Genomic DNA, 25,071 nt, shown 5'->3' on the forward strand with positions numbered 1-25,071 from the left:
GATGTGAGTACAGTGGAGGTAAACCTAGGCATTGAATGACGATGAGAGAGGTTGCATCTCTGGAGGCACCGGTTAAGCCAGGTGAGGTCACCGCGTGCATGGAGAGTGGGACAAAAGAGCTATCTAAGGCATGTTGAGTGGGACTGGGGGCTCTACACTGAAATAAAACAATAACCACTAACCGAAACAGCAGTAGACAAGGCATATTGACATTAGAGAGAGGCATACAGCAATCACAGGTGTTGGTCGGGAGAGCTAAGACAACAACGGGTAAATGCAGAGAGGGTCAGTTAGGTACACACAGTACCTGAGTTCGAGGCTGGGGTTGACAGATAAACAAAACGAGGTACAGTGTTAATGAAAAAGTCCAGCAGGCATCAGCTGTGTAGCCGAATGATCATAGGTGAGTCAGGGAGACGTTTGGTAGTCGCTACTACGCTAGGCGAGCGGGAGACACAGCGCTCAGAAAGCTAGCGGGCCGGGGCAAGCAGATGGGTCTTCGGCGACATTGCAACGGAAAAGCCTGTTGAAACCACATCGAACGATTATGTCAGCAGACCAGTTGTGATGGATCGGTGGGGCTCTGTGTCGACAATAAAGGGTCCAGGCCAGTTGGCAAAAGAGGTATTTTAGCCCAAGAATTAGCTGGTGTACTCCTTCGGCTGGCCGGGAGATGGGCCTAGCTCGAGGCTAACTGGTGCTTGCTTCGGAACAGAGGCATTATCCAACAGTAGCCACTCGGTTTCAGCTAGCTAGCTGCAATGAGCCGGTGTAATGGTCCAGAGCTAGCGGCAGGAATCCGGTGATGTGGTAGAGAAAAGCAGTCCAATATCCTCTGGGTTGATATCGCACTGTGCAGACTAGCAGGTAATTGTCTGAGCTAAAGCTGGCTGGTGTCCGAGCTAAAGGTGAGGACTGCTAGCAGTGTCTAACAATGACTAGTAGTTATTTTGCTGGCTAGCTTCTGATGGAGGTTCCAGTTATAAGGTATAAAATAATAGCAGATCCGTACCACATTAGGTGAGGCGGGTTGCAGGAAAGTATATTTAGTTTGTAGATGGAAAGTCAGATTAAAATATGTTTGAAAAAAATACAAAAAAAAGTATATTTACAGACTATTAACACGGGACAAGACAAACACACGTCCGACTGCTACGCCATCTTGGAATCTGGATTTACAAACTACAGGCCACTAAGTACACAGGGTTTAAAATCCCTAAAGTCGATGTCCACACCACCGCAGAAATAGAATTAGTATAATAAAAAAATCCAACAAAATCTGTCAATTTAAACTAAAGATATATATTTTTTTGCATTGATGCGTCTCAATTCACTGCATCTGGCAATGGCGGCCTTCCACAACTACAGTGAAAGGTGTCTGAGCTATAGCGGTGTTTGTCAGACCATGAGACATCCAGAAATTCGGTCTTATCACGGAAACTATAAGGGCACAATGCGAAACCCAAATGCAGACACAGAAGGCAGATGGTTGAGCTCCGATATTTATTATAGCAAAAGGGGGAGGCAAAAGGCAGGTCGAGGACAAGCGAGCATTCATAAACCAGGTCAGAGTCCAAACAGTACCAGGCGATAGGCAGGCTCGAGGTCAGGACAGGCAGGGGTACAGTGATCAGGCCCGAGTCCAAACAGTACAAGGGGATAGGCAGGCTTGAGGTCAGAACAGGCAGAGTGGTCAGGCAGGCGGGTTCGACGTCAGGACAGGCAAGGGTCAAAACCAGGAGGGCTAGGGAAAAACAGAGACTGGGAAAGATGGGAGCTGGGAAAACCGCTGGTTGACTTGGCAAAACAAGACTAACTGGCACAGAGAGACACGAAACACAGGGATAAATACACCAGGGATAATAAGCGACACCTGGAGGGGGGTGGAGACAAGCACAAGGACAGGTGAAACAGAACAGGGCGTGACAGAAATGTCTGTAGTGGCCACAAGGTTTGGCCTACAAACTAATATGACCCCTCTATGGAACATGTACATGTTGGTTGTTTTGCTCTAGGACGCCCACAAGCCCCACAAGACTCATCTGAAGGTAGCCCTGTACCAGTTAAAAAATGAATGGAAGTACTGTATTGGCTGTATAGAAGTAGTTTAGTGCCAAAATGGGTTTTTAAATAAGGGTAAGAAAACATAGAAGTAAAAAACCTGATCCTTCTTATGTCTCTCAGATATATGACAAACACTTTAAATCAAACTTCCTTTTGATTTATTTTTGACTATGTATGAATCTGTTATTCAATGTGTTTCTATGGGCTAATAGCAGTAAGGCCAATTTCAATGTTTCATTTAAAAAAATAAAAAATAAAATAAAATATCTAAATGATCCTTTGTATGACCATCTTAAAACAATTTCATATGTTAGTTTAGTTTAGACCCAGTGGCACTTACCCCCTAATTACAGTGTTTACTATTGTCACGTTCTGACCTTAGTTCCTTTTTATGTCTTTATTTTAGTTTGGTTAGGGCGTGAGTTGGGGTGGGCATTCTAGGTTTTGTAGTCTAGGTTTTGTATTTCTGTGTTTCGCCTGGTATGGTTCTCAATCAGAGGCAGCTGTCGATCGTTGTCTCTGATTGAGAATCATACTTAGGTAGCCTGTTTTCCCACTATGGGTTGTGGGTAGTTGTTTTCTGTGTCTGTGTTTTTTCCATACAGAACTGTTTCAGTCTCGTTCATTCTCTTTTGTTGTTTTGTCATTCAGTGTTCATGTTCAGTTGGATTTCATTAATTGATTTCACACTTACCACGCTGCACATTGGTCCGATCTTTCATACTCGTCATCAGACGAGGACGAGTACCGTGACAACTATTGAGTTACAGATTATACATATTGCAGCAAGCTAATAAAATGTGCAAGCTAATGAAAATACAACATACTACCTTAATTATTATTCAGATATTGTCCCTTGTAGAACAACATTTTACCTCAGCAAAACTTCACTTCACTCAAAATACCATACAGTAATACCCCCGATATTGTTGTAAGAATAATACTGCAATTTAGATTTTACGATGTCAGTGGAAAACAACTATATCGTTAGTTTCAAATTATATTTAGTAAATACAGAATATAATATTGACAACATACAGTATCAACAATTCCCACTGTAGAATTCTGGAAAATATACAGTACCAGTCAAAGGTTTGGACACGCCCACTCATTCCAGGGTCTTTCTTTATTTTTACTATTTTCTACATTGTAGAATAATAGTGAAGACATCAAAACAATGAAATAACACATATGGAATCATGTAGTAACACAAAAAGTGTTAAACAATTCTTCAAAGTAGACACACTTTGCCTTGATGACAGCTTTGCACACTCCTGGTATTCTCACAACCAGTTTCACCTGGAATGCGTTTCCAACAGTCTTGAAGGAGTTCCCATATATGCTGAGCACTTGTTGGCTGCTTTTCCTTCACTCTACGGTCCAACTTATCCCAAACCATCTCAATTGGGTTGATGTCGGGTGATTGTGAGGGCCAGGTCACCTGATGCAGCACTCCATCACTCTCCTTCTTGGTCAAATAGCCCTTACACAGGCTGGAGGTGTGTTGGGGTATTGCCCTATTGAAAAACAAATGATAGTCCCACTAAGCGCAAACCAGGTGGGATGGCGTATCGCTGCAGAATGCTGTTGCCCTTGAATTCTAAATAAATCACTGACAGTGTCACCAGCAAAGCACCCTCACGACACCTCCATGCTTCATGGTGGGAAACACACATGCGGAGATCATCCATTCACCTACTCTGCATCTAAAAAACACACAGTGGTTGGAACCAAAAATCTCAAATTTGGACTCATCAGACCAAAGGACAGATTTCCACCAGTCTAATGTCCATTGCTCGTGTTTCTTGGCCCAAGCAAGTTCCCTCTTCTTATTGGTGTCCTTTAGTAGTGGTTTCTTTGCAGCAATTCAACCATGAAGGCCTGATTAACGCAGTCTCCTCTGAACAGTTGATGTTGAGATGTGTCTGTTACTTGAACTCTGTGAAGCATTTATTTGGGCTGAAATTTCTGAGGCTGGTAACTCTGAACTTATCCTCTGCAGCAAGGGTAACTCTGGGTCTTCCTTTCCTGTGGTGGTTCTCATGAGAACCAGTTTCATCATAGCGCTTGATGATTTTTACGACTGCACTTGAAGAAACTTTCAAAGTTCTTGAAATGTTTTGTCTTCATTTATTGATAGATGGTCATTTCTCTTTGCTCATTTGAGCTGTTCTTGCCATAATATGGACTTGGTCTTTTACCAAATAGGGTTATCTTCTGTATACCACCCCTACCTTGTCACAACACAAGTGACTGGCTCAAACGCTGTAACGTGTACGCTGGGAGGCGGGAAGAAAGTTCAGGGAGTGACATTAATAATAAATAACACAAGGAACAAAACAACAAACACAAGTAGAGTACAAACATGAAACAACGGAACAGAAACAATAACCCCTAGGAAAAATAACCAAAAGGAGTGACATATATAGGGAAGGTAATCCCTATAGGTGATTGAGTCCAGGTGAGTCTGATGAGGCGCTGATGCACGTTCCGATGGTGACAGGTGTGTGTAATAATGAGCAGCCTGACGACCTCGAGCACCGGAGAGGGAGTACATGTGACAAACGCATCAAGAAGGAAAGAAATTCTACAAACTAACTTTTAACAAGGCACTTCTGTTAATTTAAATGAATTCCAGGTGACTACCTCATGAAGCTGGTTGAGAGAATGCCAAGAGTGTGCAAAGCTGTCATCAAGGCAAAGGGTGGCTATTTGTTTAACACTTTTTTTTCTCCCTTTTTGGTTACTACCTGATTCTATATGTGTTATTTCATAGTTTTGATGTCTTCACTATTATTCTACAACGTACTGTAGAAAATAGTAAAAAATTAAGAAAAACCATAGAATGAGTAGGTGTGTCCAAACTTTTGACTGCTACTGTATATTTTTAAAGTAAAACATGTTTTACTAGCACGGACTTTTCTGATAACTACTTTGTTGAAGGAAAATGTACTTGTTACACTTCTGGTATGTTGTTGTCTCACCTAGCTATCTTAAATGAATGCACTGATGTAAGTCACTCTGGATAAGAGTGTTTGCTAAATTACTCAAATGTAAACATGTAAATGTACAACATTTGGTGAATCCAGATTGTTATGATATTCAGTCCATTTTCCACTTCCACACCCCACCCCTAGATGTCATCAGCAACCATGCTGAGTTCTGCCAGCAAATTAAGGCGATAAATGAGATGATTACTCACACACAACATTGCCTTGAAATTTCAATCACACTGTAACACTAAACTTCCGCGATACGGATTAAATAGAGCACACAAACGTCAATGAACAAACGGATTGGTCTGGACGACTAGAGTCAAGACTGAACGTGGACCTGGTCAATTTCACTTGGTTATTATACATCTGCAAAACAGCTAGTTGTTCTATGGCCAGTGCCTTGCTTTTGTATGTTGCACATGTGCCTCTGCCTGCTAATTTATTCAAACCTCTTTGTGCTTGAATGTTGGCCAGCCAAGAGAATCACAGCTGGGTAAGGCACCATTATCATACTATCTCCTGTACTTAACTGCTGTCCAATTACTGACACAGGCTGGAATGCCTCTATAGGTCTCAGAAAACCTATGTTCTCTTTTCTAACCTTTATGGGGTCATGTTGGAGAAATGGATTGAAAAACATCCATGTGATAGCAGAAGATGCCAGAAGGGCAAAGCAAACACAATCGGCTGGGATTAAACAATATGAGGAAGAGAAAACGTTTAATATATCAAGTAGCCAAATCATTTTACAGTGATAGAGATGTTATGAAAAACCACACTGTTGATTTTGTAGTGTACGTATACATCATTTATTGTCAGATTTTAAAAACATGTCTCTGTGTATGTATCATAAATATGCCAATAGATACAGTACATGTTAGATATTCTCAGACGTTATTTGTTTTCAAGTAATCAGCTCCAAAGCTAAGTTTTACATCTTTGAGATATCATTACCAGTGAGACATTCTCAGTGTAGTGTGGGATGCACTTTGACAATCATGTTCTAACCACTCTTAAAATGGAAGTGCATCGATATACACTCTTTATCATCTCAGTTTAATTAGTTCCTTTCAACACTAATCACTACAACTTTTGTATCCTTTATATCAATAAATAATATGAATGATAATTCACAAAATACACAGTACATCCAGTGCTTTGACACTTAAAGGTAGACGCGGCTACAGTATATGGTTACCACACAGAGCAGGCGACTTCCAACTAAAACAAAGACTGTGTGAAGCGAGAGGCTGCACGCCTCCGCATTTGTTGCCATGCAGCGACTGTATTATGTTGCAGGAGAGATATGTGAACTCCCATACACATGTGCAGATGCCAGTATCTGTGTTGGTGCTGACGAGGGCAGCCTCTTGCCTCATTCTCTCTGCAATATCTCTGGCCACAGTGGTGATCGTGATCAAAAAGGTTAAATAAAAACACATCACATCATATTGCTGTGTCTCAGTGGTTGTTGTGGAGACTTACAACATCTTATGTAGGACTTGACACATGCAGAAAGAATGCCCAAATTCACTACAATGCTGGGAAACTTCTCAAGAGGAATAACCATTTCGTAGGCTTTCTAGGCTACTGTCAATTGAACATTATGAGGTGGTTTCATTATGGGGTGGTTTCCTGGACACAGATTAAGCCTAGTCCTGGACTAAAAAGCAGGCTCAATGGAGAATGTTAATTGAAAAATATTTTTTATCCGTTTCCGGGAAACCACACTTATGGATAACAAAAGCTTAAAGGGCCATCTGGAGTTGCTACATCAATTTTAGGACTAAATTCATGATATAGTCATTGAATCTTAAATAATACAACTCATAAATGCTTAAAGAGCATAGTTCAACTCTCTTACCTCATCAGAACCTAAAATGTTTGTATACAAAGCCAATGTAAGCAAACACTGTATAGCTTCAAAACACAGTTAAATCTATAATTTTGATCTCATGTATGATCAGTCATTGCATCCATAGCTCTGTCTATGAATTTGAGTATAGTTATAGTTCTCAAGCCCCATCCCATCAGCTGTTTTGTTATTTGTTATTGTTTGAACTCCGGATGTGCCCTTTAAAGCCTGCTTTACACAGTCACAGAGAATTAAGGATTTTTATAAAAAAATATCCAAACCTGACCGCAATTCTATCATATCCTGCAGCAGTATGTTAGCCAACTTGATTATCACTAAAATGCTGCCCCTGCCAAGGCAGCAATAGCTCATCTGTGTTTTGGCCAGATTATGTGTTTCATATGACTGTTTAATAACCCTGTTAGAACATTTGAGCATCGTTATTACTATTCTCTGTGGGTTTCTCCCTCACATTTCTGTGGCGATAATATCCTCATAGTGTAACCCTGAGCTGTGGATGTCCACGTCAAACTCCGGTCGACTCTCCAGCTCTGCTGTGAGCTCCTGCAGGATCCTCTTCAGGTCTTGGTTCTTCTTGTGCATCTGCAGATAGTTGAGCTGAAGCTGCTTCTGGTACTTGATGACTCTGTCCTTCTCCCTGTTCCACGTCTGTCTCTCATGCTCAAAGCTGTTCGACAGCCTCTCCTGAGTCTCTCTCTCTTCCCTGAGCTCCACTTTCAGTTTCTTCACCTCTCTCTGGAGGGAGTCAGTGCTCATGCTCCCTCTAGTGCCCCCACTCTGGTCTGACCTCTCCTGGGCCTGGTCTGACCTCTCCTGGGCCTGGGCCTCCAGTTTGGCCTTTTGCTGCTGCCTCTGTTCTTTTGCCAGGGCCAGGTCCTTTTTCATTTCATTGATGTCTGTCTCCAGTATGTCCACCTTTGCTCTTAGTAGATCAGCCTCGTTCTTCTTGCGCTGGAGCTCATTGTGGCATACCTGGGGTGGAATATATGAATTGTGTCATTATCAAATGCACTTTTCTATTGAACATGGAGGTCAAGTAGATAATGGCCTAGGTTTAGCATTGTCACTCACTCTTAAATGAAATTTACATTGGCTCACCACTAGTGTAGCGGCTGAAAATTAGTAAAGAAATCTACTCTGTTTGCATATCATACTTCCTCTGATTTTCTTTTAAGAAAAGAGACGTAGTACCTCGACATCCACACTGCGAGAGCGTATCTTTTCCTCCTGCAATTTGTTCTGCTTTTCCAGTGCCTCCATTTTGGACCGGGTCTCCTTCAGCGAGGCCTTGAGGCTGACGATGTCATTCAGCTTGTGAGTGACACAAGCCTGGGAGTCCCTGAGTTGCTGCTTCAGCAGCGAGATCTCCCCAGACTTTTGGCAGACCTAATAATAAATGGAAAGAGTAAAAACTGTGTTGAACTAGTGGTTGCTTTTGTCCAAGACATTTTTGAAATGACATAGACCCTGGCGTTCAGTAGCCATAACTCGTTTTTCCTAGTGACCTGAACAGAAAATACATTGAGCCCTAGTCACAGTCTACAATTAGCCCTGAGTCTTTCATGGTAAGACCATATGGTCAAAACTCCTGGCTCATGACACCTGCTGGCCACTTACCTCCCACTGGGTCTCCTCTAAGGTGGGGTCTAGTTGGTTCTTCTCCATCTCAAACGACATCAGTTTGACCTCTATCAGGTCCTTCTCCTGGGTCATCTGGACCAGCTCGTCCTGGAGCCTCTGGTTGTCCTGCTGCAGCTGGCTGACCTTCAGCTGCAAGGCCTGGTGGTTCATCACAGCCCTCTGGGAGACCTGCCTGAGCTTGGTGGAGCACCTCTGCTTCAGGCCCTCCATCTCCTCAACACAATACCTCTGCTTCTCCTCAAACAGCTGGCACGTGTCCACCTCTTTCTCCTCAAAGCTCACCTGTAGCTCCTGCAGCTCTGTCTCACTCTCCAGCAGCCTCTGCTCCAGCAGCTCAATTAGGGACTCATCTGTGGAGATGGGTGAGCGATTACAGCCCCCCATCTCCTCCAAGAGAGGGCTAGGCTGCTGAGGTGAGGGGAGGGAGACGGTGTCCCTGTTAGCCTTCGCTGCCCCTCCATTGCTTAGAGCTGCGACCCTAGCACTGGCACTTATGCCATTCCCGTTGGTCCATGTAGAGAGGGGGGGCTGCTGGGGATGGGTCATGTCATGGGCTGAGCCTTCTGCACACTGAGTCAATGGGCCTGTGGAAGCACTGTGGCTCCCACTGGTGCTGTGAGTAGGCAGGCTGGACATTGAATCCTGCCCAGAGTCTGAGAGGGTCCCTGAAAATGTGTCCTGTTTGGGCTCCTGAGAGTCTCTGGTCCTCTCTGGGGGACTAAGGAGGTGGGTGAGGTTGTTGTGAGTCTCTGTGGAAGAGGTGCTCCTGGGGATGACTGGCTTGAAGGCTGTGGGCCGGATCAAAGCCTTGTCCATATTCTAGAGGTAGAGGAAGGAGATGGAACAAATTAAGTCGATCAGATAACATCCAATGGAGATGTTCATGTAAGCAAATAATACTGCCAATAACTAATCCATCATTTAGTGCTGTGGGGAACAGATTATATCCACCCAGAAATGTGAGATTTGTACATGTAAACATGCAATGTATGAATATACAGAATACATGAAACTGTCATGAAAGATATGTAACATAAGATATTTCTGTCTGTGCTGTCTGGAAACACCACTTGTTATACCCAACCTCCTCCTCCTCCACCTTGTTGTACTGTCTGAGAAAATATGAAAAGCCCTACTCTGTGATAATAATCCCTTAGAGTCGATTGGTGCGTCAATTTAAGTAACATAATTTAAAAAATCCCCATAACATAGAGATATCTGTTTTTGGCATTGGATGCATCTCAATCCACCGCATCCGCCCATGTCGCACTTGGTGAAAGGTGACAGAGCTAGAGCGCTGTTTGTCAGACCAGGAGACATCTGTGGTGAAAGGTGACAGAGCTAGAGCGCTGTTTGTCAGACCAAGAGACATCCTGAAAATCGGTCTTCTCACAAAAACGTCTGTAGCGTAGGAACGGTTTGACCTACAAAAACTATTATGACCACTCCATGGAAAGGGGAGACTCTCACAAACATGAGTGTCACAGGTCTCATCTGAAGGTAACCGGTACCGATTTAAAAAAATGAATGGAGGTATGAAGGTAGTTTTGTGCCAAACCCAAAAAAGGGTTAAATATGTGTAAAAAATACAAACAATATGATCTGATCTTTCTTCTATCTCCTAGATATAGGACAGACACATTTAAAAACCTGGTTTCTTATGATTTATTTTTGGACTGTTTATGTGTTTATGACAATTTCTGAATGTGTTATACAATGTGTTTCTCTGGGCTATAATAGTAAAGGCCAAATTCAATATTTAATCAACTTGTTTTGATACCTAAAGGGGTCCTAAAATTCGAAATCAAGTAGCTAAATGATCCATAGTATGACCACCTTAAAACAATTCCATGTCAGCTTAGAACCCTTAGATTTACAAGGGTTAATAATGTGTGGCACTGTTAAAGTGCCTGTTAAAGTGCCTTACGGCTATATCACCGCCTGGTATGGCAACTGCACCGCCCTCAACCGCACGGCTCTCCAGAGGGTAGTGCGGACTGCACAATGCTTCACCGGGGGCAAACTACCTGCCCTCCAGAACACCTACAGCACCCGATGTCACAGGAAGGCCAAAAAGATCATCAAGCTCAACAACCACCCGAGCCATGGCCTGTTCCCCCCGCTATCATCCAGAAGGTGAGGTCAGTACAGGTGCATCAAAGCTGGGACAGAGAGACTGAAAAACAGTTTTTATCTCAAGGCCATCAGACTGTTAAACAGCCATCACTAACATAGAGAGGCTGCTACCAACATACAGACTCAAATCTCTGGCCACTTTAATAAATGGACGTAGTAAAGGTATAACTAGTCACTTTAAATAACGCCACTTTAATAATGTTTACATATCCTACATTACTCATCTCATATGTATATACTGTATTCTATACCATCTACTGCATCTTGCCTATGGCGCACGGCCATCGCTCATCCATATATTTATATTTATATGTACAAATTCTTATTCATCCCTTTACAGTTGTGTGTATAAGGTAGTTATTGTGAATTTGTTAGATTACTTGTTAGATATTACTGCATTGTCAGAACTAGAAGCACAAGCATTTTGTAACACTCGCATTAACATTTAGTAACCATGTGTATGTGACCAATAAAATGTGATTTGATTTATTCAGAGAGCAGGGTTTGCATAAGAACATCACTGATGGCATCTTACAAAATATCAAGGCATTGCAATATTTACTGTGATTTTCATGAATAAAATATAGCCTACCCATTCATTCTTGAAGAATATAACTTATAATGCCTTCTTGAGCGCACAATCATAAGGTTATATAAGGTTATTTTACTCAATTGCTTGTTTTTGCTGTCATTTTAGTCTTTGTTAACAAATACGGTATAGTTTCAAAATGTTTACAATTATTATTTCAATCTCTTGGAATGTCAGTCCTTTCACCTAGCTATGTCTATGTCTTTGAGTGTGGTTATGTGCTGCTGCAGTTAGGCTAAAAAAACGAACTCAGAATTGGGGCTTTAGTCATCAACCTTGGAGATGGTTCAAAACAGACTGGACAACACAAGGCTTGGTGTTTCAACAGAGGTAATGTGGTTGTTTGCTACAGTACCTACTGTGCTTGTCTGATCTTGTGTTTGACGTTGTCTTACTGGTTATTAATTATACAACATAGACATATTCAAAAGTATGTTGAGCAAGTCAGAGTCTCACCTTCTCCAGTTTCCCAGACATAGGCAGCAGTTTAGGTGTCACTCTACTGTCTGGTTCCATATCAGTAGAATGTCCCTCTCCTACACAATCTTCTGTTGGTACGCCTCTGCGGTGAGTCATCCGCGACTTCTGGCTCACCTTTAAGTAAAATAAGTCCTCACTCCTGCCTGCCTGAGAGATGTCTTTTGTGGTGTGGTTGGAAGACCCCTGAGCAAAGCTGTACTTCAGTAGGCCATCCAGGCTCCGGCCTGTTTTCCGGGGATGGCCTGCCTTCTTTAGTTTGTACTCCGTGGCCTGACAGTGCTTGCTGTGGAGACTGGGACCTGAGATGAAGCTGCTGACACTTCCCATGGTCTCTGGGCATAGGTGAGGGCAGAATAGATGTCCTGGCAGCTTTAACGTATGCTGTTGAAGAGGTACTGGGAATGGGTGTTATACTCTTGACCCCAGGGCGGTATTGTCAATGTTTCCATCTGCAGGGAAGACATTTCGATTTCAGATGTTTTGTTATTGTTGTATTTTGTGAATGTAACTTTGTTCTATAAAGGCATTTATTTTCTGCAACAACCATACTGTAGACCGGCGGTAGGCCACCCTGTTCCTGGAGTGCCACTGGTACTGCAGGAATTTGTTCCAACTAGGCACCACACCTGACCAATTGAGCTAATTGATCAGTTCAATGATTGCCTAAATTTAACACACCTGGTCTTCCAGGTGGGTTAAATCAAAAACATAAAGTACCTGTGGCCCTCCAGGACCAGGGTGGCCTACCCCTGCTGTAGACGTACCCTCTCTTCCTCACCCCTGCTGTAGACCTTCCTCACCCCTGCTGTAGACCATCTCTTCCTACCCCTGCTGTAGACGTACCCTCTCTTCCTCACCCCTGCCCTGGGAGATACAAGGTCCCAGATGTTGCCAACCATGATCTCTAATCCTCTAGGGAACAGACATATAGTGTATTTTCAGTTCACACTAGTTACTAATAAGCAGAGGTCTCCGAAGTGAATGATATTGCCTTTGGGCTCCCCAACTACCTGGTGTCCTTTCTTTAAGCATAATGTCCACAGGAACAAAAGCATGGTTTCAAAGGGCCAACTATAATAGTCCCATTAAGTAGTACGTAGCTGACGGCTAATCTGTTGCAAATCATTATTTCCACAGTGTGGCTGGCCTGAAAGACATGCATAGCTGTCACTGTTAATGCTCTTCATGATTAGAGCATTGTGCAAGTGCAGTTGTTTTGATTGAATAAGGAGCGTTAGTTTTGCACTATTTGTCTCTCAGGAGGAGATGAAAAGATTGCCAAAACATGCACCTCTTTTGCTCATCTTATGTTTTCATAGAAAATGCAATAATAGCTATGTGGACAAGGACTAGAATCACAATGGACAAAAGAGAATACAGTCACTTGGCCACTATCCAATACAGCATGTAAGAAAATAACGAGGATACATTCTACATGATTATACTGTTTGGCATGGTTCCCTTACAATGCACAAATAATAGCTAATCATTATTTAGATGTATACCTGTTCAAGTACAGAACAAATGCCAGATGCCACATGTAAACAATCTTTGACATCGTTCTTCTCCCCTCCCCCCTGCTGTCTGTCTGGTTGATGTATCTCAACTAATTCTCTCACAATCCCTCTCAAATTCTAGAATTCACCACCAGAATTCATCACAAGACTAGAAAATATTCACATTGACTTACTGCCACGGAAAAGCATCCATCTAGCAGACTAACGCGCTGCAATCGTTCCAGTCCTGGAAATACCGCGGAGCTGTGTTTGTGTGTCTGAGTGTGTGTGTCTGAATGAACCAATCATGCAGTGAACACATCACCACGCCAAGAGGGTACCATTCTGAGGGGTGGGTCTTCCTTTACTGACATGTAAATTCAGCAAGGCAGGAGATGGGACCTTGGAAGCCCCCCCGGGGAATGGGGTGTACAACATGTGCTCATTTTACACCGGCACACGCCGCTCAAGTGATTAACTCCTTTCCTCACAATGGATTCTTTACACTCCCAAACTCCCTCTGCCCCTTTTCTCCGTCAACTGACTGTGTAATAACCTCCCCTCCCCTCCCTTCTCTGTTCCTCCCACACTGCCCTGCACCCACTCTGAACAAACACCTCTCTGGCTGAAGAGAAAGAACCCCTCTCTTTCTTTGTCTCCTGAAGTGTGCCAGTCTTTGTGTGGACTCTTGTCTGGTAGTTGATGTACTCCTATTAAACAGAAAACACCATATTTGAGTGTAAAATACATGACTACACTTTAGAATAAAGGGCAAATGGTGCAGTAGTAGTCAGTGGTGGAAAAAGTACCCAATTGTCATACTTGAGTAAAATTAAAGATACCTTAATAGAAAATGACTCAAGTAAAAGTCACCCAGGAAAATACTACTTGAGTAAAAATCAAATAAAAGTATTTGGTTTTAAGTATACTTAAGTATCAAACGTAAATGTAATTGATAAAATATGCTTAAGTTTTAAAAGTCAGAGTATAAGTAATTTCTAATTCCTTATATTAAGCAAACCAGGCGGCGCGGTTTTCATGTTTTTTATATTTAAGAATAGCCAGGGGCTATCTCCAACACTCAGACATCATTTACAAATTAAGCATGTGTGTTTAGTGAGTCCACCAGATCAGAGGCAGTAGGGATGACCAGGGATGTTCTCTTGATAAGTGCGTGAATTGGAGTATTTTCCTGTCCTGCTAAGTACTTTTGGATGTCAGGGACAATGTATGGAGTAAAAAGTACATTATTTTCAATACTTTACACCACTGGTGCTGCTGCTGAGGGCTTTAAGCGGCTTTGAGTTGCATTCAGTGCTGCTATATCAGTTTAGCTCGCCCACATTCTCAGCCTCTGTAGAAGTAAGCCCTTGTTTTAGACAAGCAGCCTAAATTGTTTCCACCTTTTAACATAAAAACCTTAATTGATCAACTTTTCCATGATAGGATGTTGATCCGAGGAATATTTTGCACAATGTTCACAGATGGGCCATTATTGATTTAAGGATATCCATTCCAAGTGCTCAGCATTAGCAGTAAGGCAATATTTCCTTACATCTGTGGTTTATTGCTCTCATTTTACATTGACTATGTCACGCCCTGGCCTTAGTATTCTTTGTTTTCTTTATTATTTTAGTTAGGTCAGGGTGTGACATGGGTATTTATGTGGGTTTTGTAGTGTCCAGGGTGATTGTAAGGTTTAGGGGGTTTATTTAGAGTAGTTGGGTTTATGTTTAGTATAGTTGTCTAGCAGTGTCTATGTTGTGTGTAGTTGTTCTAGGAAAGTCTATGGTTGCCTGAATGGGTTCCCAATTAGAGACAGCTGGTTTCTGTTGTCTCTGATTGGGAGCCATATTTAGGGTAGCCATAGGCTTTAGTTTGTTGTGGGGAATTGTCTATGTCTGAACGTTTGTAGCATGTGTGTGTGCACTACGTTTATTAGCTTCACGGTCGTTTATTTGTTTTGTTAGTTTGTAAGTGTTTTGTTTCGTTTTGCCTTCTTCTATAATAAAAGGAAGATGGCTTATTTTCCACATGCTGCGTTTTGGTCCGTCTCTCCTCCACACGATCGTGACAGACTATCATAGATATTTAAGATAATGTATGTGAACTGTCTCCACTAAACCTATCAGAGGGTCTTCTTGTATTTAGGAAAATGCTATAATTTCATCAAGATTAGGCCTACATCATCGAAATGTATATATATATTTTTAACATCCATCTGACCCTCAGGCCTTCTAGGATCACCATGATTAAGGTTTTCAGTCACTGGAGAAGGATTGGGGTGGGTGGGGGTTTTGTGGCGACACTGAGAGTGGGGTTTGAAGGGAGTGATCTCTTTGAGTGAGTGTGTGTAGCGGGAAGAAGGGTTGCTGCTGGTTCCCCCAAGCCCCAGCTGACCTGCCTGACACAAAGCCCTGCCACACAGAGGACCAGCTGGCACTCAGACACCCACAGTGACACACGTAGCCAATCCATTACCTCATAGAGGCTAGAGCAGGGTCATAAAGGACAGGATTTATACTTCAAATCAAATCTAATTTTATTTGTCACATGCGTCGAGTACAACAGGTGTAGTAGACCTTACCGTGAAATGCTTAATTACAAGCCCTTAACCAACAATGCAGTTCAAGAAACAGAGTTATTAAGAAAATATTTACTAAATAAACTAAAGTAAAAAATAAAAAGCAACACAATAAAATAACAATAACGAGGCTATATACAGGGGTACAGGTTAGTCAAGGTAATTTGTACATGTAGGTAAAGTGACTATGCATAGATAATAAACAGCGAGTAGCATCGGTGTAAAAACAAAAGTGTGTGTGGGAGGGTTTCCTGAGGGGGAAAAGGTGTTGTCGTGCCCTCTTCACGACTGTCTTGATATATTTGGACCCTGATAGTTTTCCAATACAGCCCTGTCGATGTGAATGGAGGTGTGTTTGGCCCTCCTTTTCCTGTGGTCCACAAGCAGCTCCTTTGTCTTGCTCATGTTGAGGGAGAGGTTGTTGTCCTGCCAGGTCTCTGACCTCCTCCCTGTAGGTTGTCTCATCGTTGTTGCTGATCAGGTCTACCAACGTTGTGTCGTCAGCAAACTTAATGATGGTGTTGAAGTGTGTGCTTGGCCACGCAGTCGTGGGTGAACAGGGAGTAGAGGAGGGGACTAAGCACGCACCCCTGAGGGGATCAGCGTGGCATATGTGTTGTTGCCTACCCTTACCACCTAGGGACAGCCCTTTAGGAAGTCCAGGATCCAGTTGCAGAGGGAGGTGTTTAGTCCCAGGGTCCTTAGCTTAGTGATAAACTGATGTTGAACGCTGAGCTGTAGTTAATGAACAGCATTCTCACATAGGTGCTCCTTTTGTCCAGGTGGGAAAGGACAGTGTGGAGTGCGATTGAGATTCCGTCATCTGTAGATCTGTTGGGGCGGTATGCGAATTGGAGCGGGTCTAGGGTTTCCGGAATGACGGTGTTGATGTGAGCCATGACCAGCCTTTCAAAGCACTTCATGGCTACCGACGTGAATGCTAATCTCACAATGAACGTGCTGCTGGGCTCTACTGTACCTCAATAGCCACAGGGCCAGATGGCACTTCTTAGAAGTACCGTCTCGATATGGTCAATATTAAAAGAGTTACGTGTGTTTTCTATTGGGGTCGCAATGTACACATGCATATGTTAAGGCCTATTTGGTTAAAGAGATGTGAGATGTCTAGATACAACTAGGTAAAAATGTATATTTCATGACAACATCAAGAAGTTTTGAAGTTTTACAGTTGAAGTCGGAAGTTTACATACACCTTAGCCAAATACATTTAAACTCAGTTTTTCACAATTCCTGACATTTAATCCTAGTAAAAATTCCCTGTCTTAGGTCAGTTAGAATCACAACTTTATTTTAAGAATGTGACATGTCAGAATAATAGTAGAGAGAATGATTTATTTCAGCTTTTATTTCTTTCATCACATTCCCAGTGGGTCAGAAGTTTACATACACTCAATTAGTATTTGGTAGCATAGCCTTTAAATTGTTTAACTTGGGTCAAACATCTCAGGTAGCCTTCCACAAGCTTCCCACAATAAGTTGGGTGAATTTTGGCCCATTTCTCCTGACAGAGCTGGTGTTACTGAGTCAGGTTTGTAGGCCTCCTTGCTCGCACACAGTTTTTCAGTTCTGCCCACAAATTTTCCATAGGATTGAGGTCAGGGCTTTGTGATGGCCACTCCAATACCTTGACTTTGTTGTCCTTAAGCCATTTTATCACAACTTTGGAAGTATGCTTGGGGTCATTGTCCATTTGGAAGACCCATTTGCGACCAAGCTTTAACTTCCTGACTGATGTCTTGAGATGTTGCTTCAATATATCCACATAATTTTACCTTCTCATGATGCCATCTATTTTGTGAAGTGGACCAGTCCCTCCTTCAGCAAAGCACCCCCACAACATGATGCTGCCACCCCCGTGCTTCACGGTTGGGATGGCGTTCTTCGGCTTGCAAGCCTCCCCCTTTTTCCTCCAAACATAACGATGGTCATTATGGCCAAACAGTTCTATTTTTGTTTCATCAGACCAGAGGACATTTCTCCAAAAAGTACGATCTTTGTCCCCATGTGCAGTTGCAAACCGTAGTCTGGCTTTTTTATGGCAGTTTTGGAGCAGTGGCTTCTTCCTTGCTGGTTATGTCGATACTGTGGATATAGATACTTTTGTACCTGTTTCCTCCAGCATCTTCACAAGGTCCTTTGCTGTTGTTCTGGGATTGATTTGCACCTTTCACACCAAAGTATGTCTCCTTCCTGAGCGGTATGACGGCTGCGTGGTCCCATGGTGTTTATACTTGCGTACTATTGTTTGTACAGATGAACGTGGTACCTTCAGGTGTTTGGAAATTGCTCCCAAGTATGAGCCAGACTTGTAGAGGTTTACATTTTTTTTTCAGAGGTCTTGGCTGATTTCTTTTGATTTTCCCATGATGTCAAGCAAAGAGGCACCAAGTTTAAAGGTAGACCTTGAAATAATTCCAGAGGTACACCTCCAATTGACAAAAATTATGTCAATTAGCCTATCAGAAGCTTCTAAAGCCATGACATCATTTTCTGGAAATGTTCAAACTGTTTAAAGGCACAGTCAACTTAGTGTATGTAAACTTCTGACCCACTGGAATTGTGATGCAGTGAATTATAAGTGAAATAATCTGTCTGTAAACAATTATTGGAAAAATTACTTGTCATACACAAAGTAGTTGTCCTAACCGACTTGCCAAAACTATAGTTTGCTAACAATAAATTTGTGGAGTGGTTGAAAAACGAGCTTTAATGACTTCAACCTAAGTGTATGTAAACTTCCGACTACAATTGTATTTTGATTATTAATAACTAATATCATGTATTGAAATCACCAGTCTGACTTGCTGTCCCCTCGTGGCACGTAGACTGTGAATAGGGAGAGGAGACAAGATGATCAACATTTTTAGCCTAAGGTCCTCCTAGTCATGACAGAGCCATTATGCCAAGCTCGCATAAAGGGTGTGTGTGTGTGTGTGTGTGTGTGTGTGTGTGTGTGTGTGTGTGTGTGTGTGTGTGTGTGTGTGTGTGCGTGCGTGCGTGCGTGCGTGCGTGCGTGCGTGCGTGCGTGCGTGCGTGCGTGCTATCGAAAAGGGTGGTACATGGCAGCAAAAGCATTTCCAGTGTGTGATGAGGTGAATAATTGAACATGAAGGACCTGTCTCTCTTGCTGTGTAACCTGTCAAGGATCCCCCTGACATCGCTTGACATCGTCAGGGGTGGCAGGTAGCCTAGTGGTTAGAGCATTTGGCCAGTAACCAAAATGTTGCTGGACTGAATCCCCGAGCTGACAAAGTGAAAATCTGTTGTTCTGCCCCTGAACAAGGCAGTTAACCCACTGTTCCCCGGTAGACTGTCATTGTAAATAAGAATTTGTTCTTAATTGACTTACCTAGTTAGATATAAAAAATAATCTGTTATTCATCGTGTAGAAAGTATGAGTAATCTTCTTTAATGTTAGACTGTACTGAGAATGATGTGGGAGGCAGAGACAAGCATCTATCTTTCACTGTCCCTCGTTTTCCCCTGCTATCCATCCATCCAGGCTCTGCATGTGTGTGATGTTTCCTCCTTAGAGCATACAATGGGATCTAATTGGATGATCCACTTAGTACATCGCTGAGGAGGCTGTGAGTAAATGACCCCTTAGCGCTGAAGAGTGAATCGCACACACTTACTGCCACTGAGGGAAGAGTGAGTGTCTGTGTGTGTGTGACATCAATCAAAATGTCAACTTTATGTTTGAATATGAGGTTGCACGATTTAGCTGCCGGTGGGTATTTTGTAGGCTACCCTAAGTGTCTTTCAATCAATCGTTTTGAGTGGTTGAGGATAGGGCTTTGTGTGGATGGGGGGCAAGGTTAAATGAGTGTTGTGATGAAGTGAGCATGTACTATACTCATTAATTCAGCACTATTGCTTTTCATTGAGGCAAGAACAGCCAGGCCCATTTTAATGGAGACCTATCTCTGAATTTAGAACGCTTGCCTGAAGCGATTCGACACTCTGAAATTAGACATTAGACTGACAAACAGTCAACTTTTAGAGAGGAGGATGTCCATTCTATTCATTGTATTTCTGGGCTGCCTGCTATTTACATTGTGAAATGCATTTGCATAAGCCTAGCAGCTGGGCTCCAAGCAAGGATAAACGTGTCTTTAATTGAGTCCAAATGGTACCCTTTACCCTTTAATGACCATGCCGCAAAATGACAAGTGCTAAAGGCTTTATGTTTTTTTATATACATTTCCTTATTGAGCCACGTTATCCACATTCTACATCGATGATTGTTCTCTGATGGCTGAACACTTAATGTTACTGGAAGTGCCTGGAATCTATCCAAAAATCGTTTTAGAGAGTTGTGTGTGTCGTCCGTTAGATGCTACAGATCAGTAGCCTCTCCGTAATCATGAAATATTTACTTCTTAGGCTTTTATCTCTGAGTTGGACTAAAAATGAAATGACAGTGAAAATGTATGGCAGCAAATATTCTTATTTTTAGAATTGCATCATGCCCATGGTCCATGGCCAATTTCATCTTAAATCTTGTTTTTGATTTTTCTTTTTTTTCCGACTAACCTGCATCTAAAACTGACACTGCAGTGACCCGTTTCACTTGCAACAGAAAACAAAAAAGGGAGTAGGATTTTAAAGTAAGTAAAAGTATCTCTAGGACTATCCTCTTTCAATAATGTAGAACCACAGACTGAAAGCTTGTGGACCCAAAAAAAGCTGAGGCCCTTTTTAAGACAAGAAGTGACAGGAGTGTCTACTGAGATGCATTAGAGGAGGAGTACATTTAGCTCCAAACTAGGTTTTGGCCTTTCTAGGGAGTTTTTTCCTAGCCACCGTGCTTCTACGCCTGCATTGCTTGCTGTTTGGGGTTTTAGGCTGGGTTTCTGTACAGCACTTTGAGATATCAGCTGATGTACGAAGGGCTATATAAATACATTTGATTTGATTTGATTTGATTTTGAAGAGATTGGCAGGTAGAAAGTTCTATATTGTTGGGGATGGTATTACACTGGCTTCAACTCAAAGCCTTGAATCAGGGGGCTGAATACCCATGTGACAGAGCTGTTAGGTTTGAAGTAGAGCCAGGCCTCTTATCTTGACCAGCCATTAGTTACACAGAAGCCGTGGTTACACCTTGCGTTAAGGTGGTTGTCCTCATCTGATTAAGATGATCCGATCATTATCTGATTGGGATTTGTTGCATCTACACATGACTTAAAATGTGTTTCTTATCTGCCCACTGACCAAATTCCCTGGTCCCTCCCTGTATGCAAATGATTCCAACCTGTCTTAGACCTCTTGGTATGACACAGGCTGTATACATCAACAGAAAATAGCACACTTGTATAGTCGATAGTTTTATACTCTCATCATTACAGCCTACTTTTGTTATCAAACTATTTAAGACTGGGTGTATATAGTCCCGATAACCTTGACCTGTCCACAGCCATACAAATAAATATTCAGAGAACCTCTCCCATCCCTAAAAAAAGTTACCACACAAATGAGCTGAGTATCTGGATGTGTAACAAAATACAATTACTAGACAGTATAAAGGCCCTAATTTAGGCCCTAATGCACACCGTAAAAACAAAAACAGGGTAATTAAGTTACAGAGTAGGCTACAAAGTGCATGGCGCAATGCATTATTCAAACAGGTCTGGACAGGGTTGTTCTTTATGCATGAATGTTTACATACATTATCTTTATATAATTGTAATATTGTATTGTAAATAAGCTTTAGTATACTGTAGGCCTAAACAGTTCCAAAGCATAAAAAGTGATATGCTGGGAGAACAATCATGGTTTAGTTTCCTCCAAATCATTCATCAATGATAATTCGCTATGATAATTCGATAATTCGGACCCTCAAAATGATAAACACTGGCGTAGCATGAAGCCCACGAGCTTTCGGAGCCAACTCTCCCCCCAGAGGTTGGACTCCCCAGACAGCATATTAAGACGTCATAAGTTATGTTTTTTTCTGGACACTTCTATAACATGCCATTTACATCCAAAATACAATAAGTTGTCCTTTAAAGGTCCAATCCAGCCATTTGTATACCAATATCAAATCATTTCTGGGTAACAATTAAGTACTTTACTGTGATTTAATATATTTTTTAAATGGCTTCTTTCAGCAAAAATAGTGTCTTAGCAAATAGCAATTTCTCAAGCAATAATTTTGTTAGGACTGTGGGGAGGGGAAGCTGTTTTTGGTTTGATATTCTTATTGGCCAAAACTCCATCCCACCAAAACATGCTGAAATTTCAGGAGGACTTTTCAAACAGCTCTTACACTAAAATGGAATTATCACTATTTTCACAATTTCACAGTATGGAATTATATTTAAAATACAGGTAAATCACAGTTTTACTGCACTGGGCCTTTAACTACTGTTTAAGGTTAACATTGGTTGTTGTTTGTGCAGCCGACATTTGAGGACTTAATGTACTTTATGTTCTGATTTTTAAAGGAAATAAATGTATGCATATTTGGGGGTGGGGAATCAATGTTGTGTTCTCATTCACTGTGCTAAAACTAGAGCAATAGCATCCCCACATTAGCATCGCTGAATCAAGCCTTACATACACATGCTGTATTTGGGTATCTGGGCCAGGTATTTTGAGAGCTTCATTAGCAGGTTTTAATGGTTAGTCTGAAGAGACTGCAGATGGAATATAAGAAAAGCCAGTTCTGTGCTGCTTTCCAAAGCCTGTCATCTCCAGTTTCTCTACACCCACACGTCTCCCTGTATCCATTTTTATTCCCAGCATAAAGCTGCACGACAGCTGGACGTGTCTGTGCAGGTGCCCTGTTTATCCAATATCTAGTCTTGTCACCAGACCCTGTATTTAAACCTGGCTGCAGGTTTCAACACATAATGTTCCCAGATGTCACAATGGTTTGACGTTATGGCAGCGTACACTAATCTCCTTGTTTGATGTACACTGGGGTTGTAGGTTGTCTGTTAAGAGAATAACGATCTATTTCTGTGTCATGAATTGTGTCTAATGAATACGTGATTTGATTTATTGTTATTATATTGTCTTGCATTTTCCAGATAGAAATACAGTTTATAAATTTAGTACAGCAACACAGATGCCCCCTGCTGTAAACTGTGTCATTTGCTGTTTCTTCTATTCACTATCAATAGCTGTAGTATGTAACATTTTATTGCTACATATTATATTGATAGTTGTAGTTTCAACAACTGAACTTGATAGTGTTTAGAGGCAGTAGAAAGCTGACACCTCAGTCAGGACCAAGGTGCATGTACTCCAGAGAGTTGTTCTTTAGAAAACAAGCTAAACACCTGCACAAAAGGATCAACTTTTCCACTCTTTAATTGTTCAAATACATGTTCTTCTTCAATCATAGACTGCAAAACATCTCCTCTGCTTACAGTAAAGAATTGCCGAATCAGAAAACATCCAAATGCTCGACTTCTTTCCAATGCCTTTCCATGACTTCCTAGCATGTTTGCCCTGGGCTAGTCAATATGATCTACTTGTAGCCCATCACATCCAGTTTAGCAGCCATAACATGTTGAGCCTGAGCCCCGAGGGGACCTACCTCCATTACTGAGTGCTGTGCTGCTTTCCTGGGTCTGACTCTTCCCTGTAGAGGATGGCTAGCGTTGGTGTAGTGGGACACACAGGCGCAATGTTTCCTTTGGTGTATATGTTTCTTTGTCCTCTCAGCCCGTATTCGTCTCTCGTGAACTGTGTGTTCACTTCATCCCATCGACCAGGAAGTGAACACTGTCATCCTCCTACAGAGACACACTATTTTGCTTTCTCTCTCTTTTTCCTTCTCCTTTACCTTGTTTTCTCCCACTCTCTCGCTACCACTCACTCCCCCTCTATCTTGCTCCCTCCTCCTTTCTTTTCCTCTCACTCTCCTTTCATCCTATCTCTGGAGCGGTATTTCTCCCACTCTGCTTTCTTTACCTACCTCTCTCTCTCTCTAATTGGCACTTAGAACGACTCAGCCTAGAGGTTCTGTTATTCTATATAAACTTATCATCAGCCCACTGTTCTTATTGGATGAGCCCACTGTTCTTATTGGATGAGCCCACTGTTCTTATTGGATGAGCCCACTGTTCTTATTGGATGAGCCCACTGTTCTTATTGGATGAGCCCACTGCTCTTATTGGATGATCCCACTGCTCTTATTGGATGAGCCCACTGTTCTTATTGGATGAGCCCACTGTTCTTATTGGATGAGCCCACTGTTCTTGTTGGATGAGCCCACTGTTCCTGTTCTTATTGGATGAGCCCACTGCTCTTATTGGATGAGCCCACTGTTCTTGTTGGATGAGCCCACTGTTCTTATTGGATGAGCCCACTGTTCTTTTTGGATGAGCCCACTGTTTTTTTTGGATGAGCCCACTGTTCTTATTAGATGAGCTCATTGTTCTTATTGGATGAGCCCACTGTTCTTATTAGATGAGCTCATTGTTCTTATTGGATGAGCCCACTGTTCTTATTAGATGAGCTCATTGTTCTTATTGGATGAGCCCACTGTTCTTTTTGGATGAGCCCACTGTTCTTGTTGGATGAGCCCACTGTTCGTATTGGATGAGCCCACTGTTCTTGTTGGATGAGCCCACTGTTCTTGTTGGATGAGCCCACTGTTCTTATTGGATGAGCCCACTGTTCTTTTTGGATGAGCCCACTGTTCTTATTAGATGAGCTCATTGTTCTTATTGGATGAGCCCACTGTTCTTATTAGATGAGCCCACTGTTCTTGTTGGATGCCTCCACACTCTTCTAAAGCTATTCCTAGGCACAGTGTGCATGTAATTCTGCCCACAGTGCCTTCAAAATGTCCGATCTCTGTTGTATTACGTTATGTTTATAATACAGAGGAGCAGGCAAATCAATCATGAGTTAATAACAACTTAGTATGTAACAGCCTACACAATGCCTCTACTCATTGTACAGTTTGTGAGTATTAGGTAGACTTGTGTGATGAAAACGGGGTTGGTTATATATGAAAGATAAATTCTGACAATGCTCTGGAGCTGATGCTATAACTCATCCTCTGTGTCTCCTGGTCTTAGCACTCAGTGTTCAACTCCTGAGGATTAAACCTGCTTCACTGTGTCTCCCTGGTTTTAGCACTTAGTATTCAGCTCCTGAGGATTAAACCTGCTTCACTGTGTCTCCCTCGACTTAACACTCAGTGTTCAGCTCCTGAGGATTAAACC

The 25,071-nt window shown here is 42.2% G+C and overlaps 1 protein-coding gene across 4 annotated transcripts; it reads right to left on the reverse strand.

Annotated features, from left to right (window-relative positions):
• Nucleotides 1–5,841: 5,841 nt before the first annotated feature.
• LOC139577054 (leucine zipper putative tumor suppressor 1-like) lies at nucleotides 5,842–23,770 on the reverse strand. 4 transcript variants are annotated; one of them, XM_071403801.1, is made up of 6 exons: nucleotides 13,473–13,646; nucleotides 12,626–12,694; nucleotides 11,759–12,231; nucleotides 8,554–9,396; nucleotides 8,128–8,322; nucleotides 5,842–7,908 (listed from the first exon to the last, which is right to left on the reverse strand). In XM_071403801.1, the coding sequence occupies exons 3-6, from the start codon at nucleotides 12,107–12,109 to the stop codon at nucleotides 7,384–7,386; spliced, it is 1,914 nt and encodes a 637-aa protein (XP_071259902.1). In that variant the 5' UTR covers nucleotides 12,110–12,231; nucleotides 12,626–12,694; nucleotides 13,473–13,646; the 3' UTR covers nucleotides 5,842–7,383. The 4 variants fall into 4 exon arrangements, with proteins under 4 accessions (XP_071259902.1, XP_071259901.1, XP_071259900.1 ...); XM_071403800.1 differs by lacking the exons at nucleotides 12,626–12,694; nucleotides 13,473–13,646 and adding an exon at nucleotides 23,433–23,770; XM_071403799.1 differs by lacking the exon at nucleotides 12,626–12,694 and having other exon boundaries at nucleotides 13,473–13,645.
• Nucleotides 23,771–25,071: the final 1,301 nt, after the last annotated feature.

This window comes from Salvelinus alpinus, chromosome 5, assembly GCF_045679555.1.
Source record: "Salvelinus alpinus chromosome 5, SLU_Salpinus.1, whole genome shotgun sequence".
Lineage (NCBI taxonomy): Eukaryota > Metazoa > Chordata > Actinopteri > Salmoniformes > Salmonidae > Salvelinus > Salvelinus alpinus.

What these genes read in the sequence shown, in the direction of transcription:
- LOC139577054 (XM_071403800.1), bottom strand. Translation starts at nt 12,109, where the DNA reads ATGGGAAGTGTCAGCAGCTTCATCTCAGGTCCCAGTCTCCACAGCAAG. An exon ending in TGTCTGGGAAACTGGAGAAG is followed by an intron (nt 9,397 to 11,758) that starts GTGAGACTCTGA and finishes CTCTACCTCTAG; the next exon opens with AATATGGACAAGGCTTTGAT. An exon ending in CTCGCAGTGTGGATGTCGAG is followed by an intron (nt 7,909 to 8,127) that starts GTACTACGTCTC and finishes ATTCCACCCCAG; the next exon opens with GTATGCCACAATGAGCTCCA.